Source organism: Ammospiza nelsoni, chromosome 6 (genome assembly GCF_027579445.1).
Source record: "Ammospiza nelsoni isolate bAmmNel1 chromosome 6, bAmmNel1.pri, whole genome shotgun sequence".
Classification (NCBI taxonomy): Eukaryota; Metazoa; Chordata; class Aves; order Passeriformes; family Passerellidae; genus Ammospiza; species Ammospiza nelsoni.
Window position 1 is genome coordinate 25642925 of NC_080638.1, and position 12637 is coordinate 25655561.

General features: G+C 37.0%; 1 protein-coding gene across 1 annotated transcript in view; it reads right to left on the minus strand.

Moving 5' to 3' along the window:
• Positions 1 to 828: 828 nt before the first annotated feature.
• MADD (MAP kinase activating death domain) overlaps positions 829 to 12637 on the minus strand; it is a 99688-nt gene continuing 87879 nt past the window's right edge. The window contains exons 34-36 of the mRNA XM_059474109.1: positions 8644 to 8713; positions 3752 to 3798; positions 829 to 2309 (exon numbers count right to left, since the gene is read on the minus strand). Coding sequence (XP_059330092.1) covers positions 2202 to 2309; positions 3752 to 3798; positions 8644 to 8713 — 225 coding nt within the window. The 3' untranslated portion in view covers positions 829 to 2201. The remainder of the gene's footprint in view (positions 2310 to 3751; positions 3799 to 8643; positions 8714 to 12637) is intronic.

Below are 12637 nucleotides of genomic sequence, written 5' to 3' on the forward strand. Positions count from 1 at the left end.
CAGCCATGGAACAGCAAGCTCTATATTTAGCCACACTTGTCTGTCAAAACAAATTCTGTCAAAAGGGACAGAGGGGCATTTTTATTATCAAGTCCTTTAAAAGTCTTATTCTGCACTGATGTTTCTCATCAGCCTAAAGCACACAGCAGCTTATGTAATTTTAAAAGTAGCTGTATACAGTAAATGATGTTGTGCATTTAATAATCTTCCCCCTATAATTTTAAGTTGATTATTTTAATAGGCCTACTAACATAATTACAACCTAAAAATTGAAATGGTCTACCTCAGTGGGACCCAGCATTGCATAAATGGAACCTCTATTGTAGACCAAAGTGCTTTCAGTCTTACCTGTACTTGAAATACAGTAGTATGCACAAAACTACAAATGCTAAAAATTCAGATGTTTCTCTAAGAAAATTTATAGTCTCAGAAGGCAAAAGAAAGAAAATAAATTCAAACCAAGTTAATTTCATTATTTGCCAATTTCAGCTTTGCTTTTGTGCTAGGAAAGGATGAAAGATCATTTACGTACCACTTCCACTTGCAAGCTTGCAAAAGAAATTTCCATATTTCAGATGTGTCTGTTTTCCCTATTCATGTTTTACAAAAATTAATGTTTTGTTTTAAAGACAAATGACACACAGATGTTGTTTTAGAAGAACAAAAACCCTCATTATTTAAAGCTGCTTATATGGAAAGAAATTTAGATTGTCCATTTAGAGTCTTCTCTTTTCCACTATTTCATCTAAGTGTGTGATGTATTTTGTATATAATTACATTTGTTTCAGAATAACAAATGATAGAAAAGCACAGGAGGATGAAAACTAGTTGCTGGTTGAATGACATTTTATTTTCACATTCAGAGAGCTGTACAGTTTCTATAAATAGATGTGATACTGTAATATTTACATCATCCTCACCCATACTAGTATATTCCATTTTAAATGGTAGATACCCTGACCAAGCCAAAACAGGGTTATTTCTGGGTGCATTTAGTCAGGATTCTATGTCAAAACATACAATACATCAGTTTGTGTCAGAGCAATTTCTCCTGGTATTTTACATGTAACATTATTTTCTCTAGACAGTCTCACCTTCCAGCATCCTAAGAGCTTTCCAGACAAGTGCAGTACAGTTCAAGAACAAAAACAAGATGCAAAAAAAAATTCATATCCAGCCTATTTAAAATAAGGAATGTGATGGATAGTTTTAACTATGTGAGTTTCATTATACATAAACACAATATTTTCAAGATCCCTTCATATACAGGTACAGATTGAAAACAAAATAAAAAGCAATAGTTTAAAAGATTTGGAGACAGCAAAATCCTCTGGGCTGCTGAACATGTTCTGCAGATTTCTGTACTGTACTTCTGCCAATAATGTTTTCAAGTTTTACACTGCCTTATTAATTTTCTAATCCCTGTGATTCACTGCTTTAAGGAGTGCTTATTTGCATCTGTGAACTCTACTGTTGGGGTAGCTACAAATGTTACCTAAAATCCCATTTGAAAATCCACAGAACCCATGAAGTGTTGAGGTTTTTTACACTACACTACATTCAACGTTTCTCTCTCCACTTGAGAAGAGCCATCTCCACAGATGGACCAATTAAATAATCAAACTTCAACTGTCACATGATATTTTAACACTATGACAGCTAAATTGTTCACCTCTACCAAAAGGGATTGTAGAACTATGTGACAGGAATGCCGTGTTGGTAATTTAAAATGAACAACACAGAAGGAAAACAACAAAAACACAACATTGAAACAACATACAGGACCAGGCTGCTTCCACTGTGCACATACCAGAGAATCTGAAAGCAGAAGCCTGCAGTTAGTTGAAAAGTGATCAAATTGTAACAAGTACCACTAGAACAAAAAACAACCAAACTCAAGCTGTTACTCATCTTAACAAAAAAGGTATTTCAAAGGAATGTCCAGAGTAAGTCACTCACAGCTGGATGCAGATGCTCAAAACTGTCTGATTAAAAGCTCATTTAAAAACTCCATTAAGGATGAATTCAGAAGGAGACTGAACATGGAAGGCTTAGGTTTTTCTATGGGGAAAGACTTCCAGGGTCATACATAGATAATCCAAGTTCTCAGAAAAGACAGAAAGTGAGCTCCAGTAACTGCAGTAAAACTGGGAGTACTGCATATCAGTGTGCCAAAGGGTAGATATTTCCAAGTATCCTGATCAACTGGAAACTGGTCGAGGTGGTTTGCTTTTGTTTTCTGCCTCTTTTCCACGAATTGCAGCCACATAAGAGAAGAGACACAGCACGGAGTAGCAGATCTCATGAGCCTACAAGAATTTAGAAGAGATACTGAAATTCAGATTAAGTGTTTTACAAAATCCATTGTACATTTGTATTTTCCTGCATGTCTTCCTTCATGGGACAAGTACTCTGGCTACAGACAAAATCAGGAGAACGTGTCCCCTACCATCTTCTAACTGAGACAGAGAGAGAAGAGCCATATAACAAACGAAAAACTTCCTTTGGGATAAAAACATTAGCTGCTTAACAGTGTGATTTAATAATTTTTAAGAACAGCATGCTAAGCTAGAAAGTTGGCTAACTGGCTTTGAAAAAAACATTCCGTATATTTGCTTTTGGTCTTTTTCATGAAATTACAAGATATTTTCTGGGAGGAGTTGAAAGAGCTAACTAAAGAGAGGGTTTCACATAGCACTCAGTTTTACAATTATTTAACTGATTAACTGTGCTATTATTTAACCAAAAATCCTCTTTTACCACATGACTGGCAGCACAGTTCAGTGAAGGTAAGACTTAGACTTAATTTATATACCAGTTCTAATGCCACCTGTTCTGATGATCTTAAAAATTCTTGTCCTTTGAACTGACACTTAAAATCTTTGTAAAGGTAATAAGCATAACAATATGTTTTGTTGTATTACAGTATAAGCTAAAACACTTCCATAAAATACTTTTTTTTCCAGTGAACTGGCCTTTCTTACTAGCAGATACAGCTATTTGCTTCTTAAACTACATATATTCTAAGCATTTTGTTCTAAAACATTTCCAGCTTCTTCAAACAATTTTGCTCTCTCTCCTCTTGAAAGACTGTCTCCATGAAATCACCAAATGTGCACAGTGCACATCAGACATAAACTGAAATTTCCCTTCTGATGATAATCATTGGCTCCTATTTCTTCCTCATGAATGCATATAAGCCTGATCATGTATAAAAGTGCTAAGCATCATTATCAACTGTTGGTGCTCACAAAAATTGTTATAAAAATTGAATATTATTCCAGAACACGAACTCATCTATACCGCAGGAATCAATACTTTTACTGTTTTCTCACAAGTCATTGCTCATAAGGAGATGGGAATTTTTGTAAATTGTTAACAATAATTTTATTCTTAGGAAGTAGCCTCCCTTTCCAACACTTCTATGGAGTAAGAGTTGTGTTCTGCACTGTCTTAAAATTTAGCAGTTCCACCAGGTCCTATTGTGCTGAAGTTCAATGCCAAATTGGCAACCTTTCATCTTTATCTGTCTTAAAAAAGGAAACAGTGCTTTCTGCACTACTGGTGAGTTCCTCTAATTTCATAGATCCAACAATCACTGAGTTTTGCTGTCTCCCCCAACTGAAAACATCATAAAGAGCAGCTGGTGTTTCACTGTAAATCCTGGAGTCTCAATGTAATTCTTTTCTCCACATGAAAATGTAAAGATACATCCTCTAGAGAACCACCAGAGGCATCACAGTAGACTCACCATTGGCGTCTTGTACTTGTGGCTCACCACTTCTTTAGTTTCAGGAACTAAAACCGGACGGGCAAGAGACAAAACAAAAAGTTCAAAAAACGAGAGGCAAATGGGGAAGAAATAGCACAATGTTCCCATGGGAAAGGGAAGGGAGGCAGACAGACAGCAGGTGCAGGTACAGGGCACTTCACTATCCCTCACTTCTACATATTTCTACTTCTTTTCATTTACATTACATATATCCTTGGAAGACACTGGTAATGTCATAATAAATTACTCAAGCTGGTAAAAATTTTCACTGCCTGTGTTTGGCACAGCAGATATTTGATGGTTCTTAAGAGACTCTGGCTTTTCTCATATTACTTATTCCTGCTAGACAGTAAAAATAATGAAAAAATATGCTTAATAATAAACTATGTCTAATGCCTCCTACAATAAAACATAACCCAAAAATTCCATAGGAATTTGTCACTATATGAATCCCAGAGATTTCACCCTTGAGATCTTCTCTTCTGAGCAAGAAATTTTAAAAGAACTGTTGGACACTGTATACTGTATAGTAAGCTAGTGAAATCCAGGGGGAAAAAAAGGAGCTGAGGGAGAATTTTTTTCTTAACTTGAAGACTCTTTTCCAGCTCTATTTTAAGTTCCTCAAGATATTCTTTCTCCTGTATAGGATGTGTGTGATGGTATTTACTTGACATACTCACTGAAAACATTCAAAGTTTTTGAATGAGTTGCCTTAAAATAAAATGCTGAGTTCAGTGACACATATTCCTAAAATACCAAGCTGGTTGGCTTATAGAAATCTTTATATAAAAGGAAGATTAAGGCATTGATAAAAAAATCTATTATCCAGAAAATCTGCCCTTGTTCCATTGCACTGCCTCAAACTGATAGAAAGAAAACTGGCATAATATAGGTAAAGGAAATTTGTTTTTTTTCTCACTGGAGAATGCACAAAAAAGCAAACTGTAACCAGCTCATTTGGGTGCAGTGCATCTGAACTGTGCCTTTGGCCCGCACTCGGTCTGCAAATGTTGTGAACAGATACCATGGGAAATCACCAGAAGAGAACAAAGACCACACTAGAACATTCAACTGGCAAATTTAAAAAGTCAATATCAGGGGAATACCAAGGCCAGCTCTGAGTACTTCCCTTCCAGAATAGCTGGAATTTGCCATGAAATTTCTGTTTCACAACAAAAAAATTTAGAAGAAGCAGTACAGAAATAATGCAAAACCAAATCATTCCAGGTTCATAGAGGAAGGATAAATGTTTTATTACACATAGTACTAGTGACAAGAAAAGAAACAGAGGCAGATGAGTTCAGTATGAAGAACCAGGAAAAGTCCACAACAAAACCTATCCATGCAGATGTCATCTCTTCAACTATGGTATGACACAGCTAAACGCTGGAGAGGGAGACGGATCACACTCTAAGGGGCCAAGAGTAGGCAGTGCAGACTGGGTTTGAGAAAGTTCTCAAAATATAAACAGTACCTACTAATTCTCATATGTCATGGTATTGTCATTCTTGAAAATAATCTATTGAAAAGTACAGAAAATGATGGTAAAAAGTAATATTTTTGGTTTATTTTTCAACTCTCACTCTCCTTGGAGTTGGCAGCTGCATGAAGGGCTGAGAAACAAGGGAAGTGCACACCCAGGCTGCACTGCCCCAGTGATACCAGAGACTAAAGCTGGGGAGATAAGGAGGTGCACATCCAAGCTACCTTACCCGTTGGCACCAGATGTTCCAAATTAACTCCATGTCACCAGGGAATAAAGGTGGGAGTGAGGCTGGTGCACAGCCAAATAGGGTAGGACTTTTACAGCTGTTTAAGTCTCACTGCCCACTGGATAACATACAACTGTTCATATACTCTTCAAAAAGCAGGAAGGGAAAGCTGTAAGGACCTTGTGCCACAAGGGAAGGAGAGAAGGGAAGCTGTAAAGTCCTGTATCATAATTGAGAATAGGAAGAGAGGGAAGAGGAGAGCAGCTAGGCAAGGTATTGTCTCTCCACAGTAAGTTGCCTTGTCTTTATTTAAAGTACTCCTTCACAGTCCTTCCAATGCAGAAAATTCTCCTGAGAGGACTGAGTTAGGAAGATTAAGAAGAGTGGGTTTGCATTTACAAACACAGAAGTCAAACCACTACTACTGCAGAATACAAAGAAAAAAGGAAGAAAGGAAAAAGAAACTGCCCTCCCACAACAAAAAAGACCCCTCCACCACAACAAGAAAAAACCCCAAAGAAAAGACCCAAGCTTTCAAAGATTCAAGCCTCAAACTGAGAGATTAGCATTTTCTTCTAACATTAGAAGTTATTCCTGATGCTCTTGAACTGAGTGGATGAAGGGAGTAAATTAGGCACCATCCTGCAGCCTTTGGTCCTGTAAATGAAAATATGGTGCTACCACAAAATGAGTTTAGGGGAGATCACTTTACCTGCTGGAGAATGAAGGTTTTCATAGCAGCGGCGGTGAAGGGGCCACAAGAAAGTAAAGCACAAGTACACAGCAGTAACTCAAATTCCAGAGGGAAGAACCTTTCATTTCCTCACTTACTTAAGTTTACACTTTCATTTGTGGGACACAATTCCTGAACTTCTGCTGGCATCCTGCTCTGAAACCACAAGTCCAGCTGTGATGCTGCCATCTAAACCCAGCATTAACACAAATGGACCTTTAATTTCCTCCTGTGCCACCACTAATTTGGAGCACTCATGCTTGGTAAAATCAAAATCTCTCATTTAAGTACTTCCCATCAGATTGGAGTATGCACACTTACCAGACTCTACCTTTAAAGAGCATCTACTACTTCAATATGCTCCTACTATAATAAATCTGATGGCAAGGTTTACAATGTTTAACACTAAAAACTTCATTCTTCTAAAGCAAGTTTTTGATGAATGCTTTTAGTCTACTACTACCAAACATGTTCATTTATCTTGAACACGACAGATTGTAATATTCTGTCAACTTTACAACAATCCAAAAAACAGCTGTGAGGTAGCCTCTAACCTCTGCATAAGAAGAAAAGCTAACTCCCCTGCAACACCCTCCTTCTTTTTTTTTTTCTCTGTATTAGCTGGATGGGCAAATTGTCAATCTTTGGCACATGTAAATTGGCTCTTGTCTGTGACCTCCATTTTGTGAAAGAGGACATTTTTAACTCAAGTGGTTTAATTTCTCAGTTTTTGCTTGTAAATTTCAACTCCCAGTTTATTTTTAGTTACTTCTTAAAATTACCCTTTTTAAGTTCCATATCACAATTTTAGCTTTTGGAATAGGCCTTTGTTTACCAAATCTTTTGTAAAAAAATAAGAAGTCCTTTTTCTTACATTTCTTACAGATATTATTTAGGGGCTAAATGCTCTGTTACAGAGTCACCAATACAAATTAACTAGAAATAACCAAGCCAAACACTGTCCTTCTTCTTGTGCAATATAAACAAACTACTAAAAGAATTCTTGGCATAAAACATCAAAAAATGATCCAAAATAATTTCGGATCGAAGTAATTTCTTTCAAGTAAAGATTTCAGAAGCTGAAGCCACTCTTTAAGCTAATTTTATGGCTTCTGAATTCTCATCTTCGTAAAACCAATCAATAATCTTTTACTGACTCCAGAAATTTCTGTAAGTAATAAAATGAATCGTGCCCATCAGCATGAAAACATGCTATCAAAGGAACAGAAATTGAACAGAACTTATAAACATCTAAGCTATCAGAACATGTTCAGGGTTTAAATATACAGATCTGATCATATGAACCATGAACAACATTTTCAAAAACTGGAAAAAAATTGTTCACCAATTCAAATCTGAAACACCTAAGAGATTTATGGTAAACAACAAGCAAACTGCAACATCCAGAAGGGTTTTATCACTTAGAACTTTGTCTCACCCAAAGGAGACAATAAACTCTCATGGACAAAGGCATTAATTTCAGAAATCTCATGTTAATAGTCTTCTATAATTAAAGAGAGAAGCCCTCAGCCAGAACATTCTGTTCACAGTACTAAAGAACATGACAGTCCTGGCAATGGGAGCTGCTGATGCAGATTCTGTTTAATGGCCAAAGTATGCTGATCTACTACAGAATTAAATTTCAGCTCCTTTTTATATGTTTCAGACATACTCCTAAGGCCTGAACAAATATCTCAAAGATGGCTGGAAGAATAAACCAATTTGGGCTTCAGGAGAAGTACATGGATCACCCTTCCAGAGAGCTGCATCTGAAGTCACTTGTGCTTTTCAGACCCTAATTAAGAATACTGTGACTGACACTAACATTGAAGAGTAACCTGAAATATTGCCCAGACTCCAGTGTAGACATATATGCAACAGCAATAACTGACCAAAACAGCACAAACTCTGTGCTCTCCTTAACCTTTACTTTTCCACTCATTCTCTAAAATAACAATCACAGGATAAATAAAGTACAGCTAGACAAAACAGCTTCTGCTCCATTTAACAAAAATTAAACTACATTAGAGCAAAAAGAAAGCTTTGCAATTAACAATAATTCTTTGTAATGAAAGCGTGGTGTGCTGAGAAAGATCAACTTTAAATCCTGCTTTAAAAATGTGGTTTCTCAGACGAAAAAGGAACAGACCAAGACAATTCTCACACACACCCACATCTGGTTTCTGTTTGTTTCAAAAGACTCATTCTCTGTCTAATAATAAAAAGCACCTAGATCAGAAATCTTAATATGATAAAAATTAATGAGGAAACTTTTATGTAAAGTCACCCATGTCTCAGGCAACTCCTTACAGGCAATCTACATTCTCTCCCATCTTTGAAACTGCAATGCAACTCTGAATCTGAAGACTGGAAATTTGAGTTACTGCCATGTGAGTACAGACCTAATATCAAAATAATGTAATTACCAAATTCCTCCAGGACAAAGACTCCTCGCACAGTATTGCACTTTTTAATGTGATTCAGCTCTATGAAAACCTACAAAAACAGGAGGAAAAGTAACATAAAATTAGTTGGGTTTGGAGGTTTTTTTAAGCCAAAAATCAAAATTAAACAAAAACATCATCACAACAGGTACAACCTGAAGTTTGATAGCATACACTACCAGTTCATTTACAGTTTAATACATAAATAAAGGGTGAAATAAATATTCAGAAGACAAACTTGCCACAATGCTAGAAATCAACAAAAAACTTAAAAGTGCTAAGAAGCGAAGACAGCAGAAGATGAAGTACCTTCCGCTCCTTGCAGGAGGAGAAAGCATGGAAGAGAAACGAAGGAGTTAGTAACTCTGACATATCCAACATTGCTACCCCTTCAGGCACTCAAATGAGTTATTGCAAAAAGAATACCAACACACCTGAAATACAGCAAAAGAGGGGGACGAGAATAAAGCTGGCTCCCAAATTTGGCACTGTTTGTAGCCTCTGATCCATCCCAGGTAGTTTCTGCCCCTCCATGCATCCTCCTCCAGCACAGAGGGCAGGTAAGGGGCACTATACTTCCCACCCTGATACTCCTAACCTACCAAGTAGTCAAATTGAATCCAATGAGGAACCACCAACCTTTCTTTTCTCTGACATTTCTGCCATGTAAGATTTTACTGGAGTTTATGACACACAATCTTCAGAGTTACTCTTGGAACAATCTCCTTTTCACAGTCAGTACCAGTTTTCTGCTTGAAGCAGGATGGGAGAGTTTGGAACCTGTTCTGGTTTTGCTCACTTCACATATGGCTCTGCCAGCTGAGCAAGTCATTTAGAAAACAAACCTGCCTTAAAGTCATGTTTTACATACACGAACCCCAAAAAGCTGTTGAACTACACAACGAGGTTTCTCAGTCCAGAACGCAGATACCAAGACTGCATGAATAAACAAGTTCTCTTTGCATAATGAGTTTGTTTAACATCCAATCTATTTGAAGATGCAAAACAGACCCTTCTTGTGCACATGTCTAGAAGGGTCAAAGTCAGTACACAGACATAAGAAGCTGTAGCAAGTGCTATAAAGAGGTTAATCCATATCCCACTTTCTAATAGACTTGCTTTTCAAGGCAAGAGAAACACTAAGAGTAACATTGCCTAATATTTGGAGTGTGTATGTCAAACACCTTAGAGAAGTCCTTTAAAAACTGTATTACAATAGTGTGGTTGGATACTTGAAGTGCCTACACTTTTAGGACACCATGATCTCAGGACCTTTTTTTTTAAATGGTACTAGAGAAACTTCATTGTCTTAGAAAGACGGGAAAGGAAAACTCTGCAACCCTCTTGAATCCCATATTAGCAACACCAATGTAGTCATGCATTATATGCTATGCATGAAAGACAAAGGATGTCAACACTAGAAATTGTTGTGGAGTTTTTTGAAGAGACTTATTGTCAAGAAGATCAGTAAATCTGAGATAAGACATGCTGATTTTCAAGTCAAAGGAATTTTACTATTATTTTTATTGACAGAGAACTAACCAACAGACCTGAGATATTTTTTGTTCAACATAAAACCTCAAAACTTCCACTTACTTAACAAGAAATCTTTATTTCCGTTTATGTTCAAGCACTCAAGGGAAAGGAGACTTAATCCCATCTTTTTTTTTTATTTGCCTGCTTTCATTCATATTCTATATTACTTTACTTGGTCAAAAACATTTTAATTTTTGAGGTACAGTTACAGAATAAACAAATCAATAACATAATACTTTCTTCGCTGCACTTAGTTCTGTTTATTCTGTAATCTTTGCTATGGAAAGTTTTTGCTAATAGTCTGAAGCACAAAAATTCAGAAACTCAGTAGAAAGGCTCAGGCAGAACACTGGCCATTTTATCTGGGAAGAGTAAAACTGCCTAAGAGACGTGACTGCCCAGGTGCTCACGATCTGAGTTAATGTTACAGAGCGCTGCATTTCCACAAGACCTATGAGCAAGACGAAAATTTATCAAGTTTGTCACAATTACCATCCATTTTCAGAAGATATGAGTTAAAGGGCAATTTCTTGCTATATTGTTTAAGGGACAGAGATGCTCTCCTCTCACTCCATCAGAAAACACACATAAAGGAAATAGCAGTTACTTACCCTAGGGAAACTGTGGCTCCTCAAGACAGAGCATTCAGTGTGGATCCTACTGTAGATGGGCATGTGCCTTATGCATCTTTTATTAAGCTTCCATCTATTCTTGACACAGATGTATTCGGGCACAGGCTACTGAGTCCCAATATCAACAGAGTTTGTAGATGTGAACTCAGAATTATCTGCCAATGCCACAGGTACATGATTCCTCACTGTTCTAAAGAACATACTCTAACCTGCTAGGTGCAGACAGACTTCAACATTTTTATTCTTGAACTTACATGTGCTGCAGCATGGTGAGACAATCTGTGAACACTAAAGACAACTCTCACATGTCAATAACAGATTGTCCCACCATGCATCTGAGACATTGCCTAAGGAATTCACAAGATGGTAAGAAAGTACACACACCACAAATCAAGAGCCTTCAAAAACACCTTCATAACAGCAAGCTTTACACTGAAGCAGCATGTTCAGTCTTCTCACATAGACTCCATGTATATTTTTCTTTTAAAAAGTGGAAAGCCCTCTTCTTATGTTCTAAATGAGTTCTATGATGTCCAATCAAGCAGAGCAACATAAATCTCTTATACTAGTAAGCCACAATACTGAAAAGAGTACTTGGAAAGATAGCCAAGAACAGGGCCGTCATATTAAGTAAGGAGAGGAAGATGAAGAGAAAGTTGGGCCTGATGAGATCCTGTAGGCTTTTGTTGGTCAGTATTCCCATTCAAACTCAACAGAAATAAAAAATGCCATTTTCAACACCGAAAAACAGCTGTGGGATCCTGGTTTCAATGATGCTTATATAAATATTCTGAAATCAACTGCCTTAGGAAGCAATTCACACAATGTATACAAGAATTGAAAAAAAATCATCCAGAATAGCAGACCTTTCATTAAGAAAACAGACTCGTTGATCAGTGTCAGAATAAGAATGCCAACATCCTTTAGCTCCAAAGATTATGAAACTGGAGGGTTTTTTTTTTTTTTTGCATGATGCAACTAGTAGGAATCCTTTATGTAATTGCTACAGTTGTCCATTCTACAGATACCCTCAAATGATACATGTTTGTTATCTGTCTAGACACTCTGCTTTGAAAAGGAAAACAAGGTTACATATCTTGGATCCCCTAAATGGTACTGAATGCCCTGGTCACATAATCTAACAGACCAAGAATTAAACATATTGAATAAATGCAGTGTATTTTCCAGAACTGCACTTGTTTCAATATCCATCTTAAGCAATGGCAATAGCTTCACTGGAAAGGTGATGAAGAGTAGGAATAATCCTTCAGGTAAGGGAGATTGCTGGCATATGTCATGGGTCTGGTCTGTACAGACTCTTTTCCAGAAAAAAGATAGGAATCTTCATGACAGACAGCAAATTAGAACACCATTCTCTCTAAGAAAGGATATGATAAAGCTGGTATTCTATGAGTTCTGGTAGTAGCACAGGTCTCAGTACCTGTTTGTACAAAATTAAAGTAATGCTCCAGACAGTCCCATACTAAAAATCAGCACAAGGTTTCCCTAGTTATTTCTGAATGTCATTCCAGCCTTTCAGGAAAAAAAAATAAGGCTTGCATCTGGAATTTTTCTTTTGCACAAATACATGTGTGCTCACTACGTGCACACACTGAGGGTCTTGGTCTTGTGAAGATGCCTGCAATGCTTAAGAAACCATGCTGCTGCTGATGTGGCTATCTTTTCCTATGTCCTTTCTCACTGCAAATGTGAATTTGCCTGCCTTTTCGTTTATGAAATGGACTCATCTCCATAGAGACGAGCAGTTATACCAGAACTTTTTTGACTTCTGGGCAAAGTAGCAAACA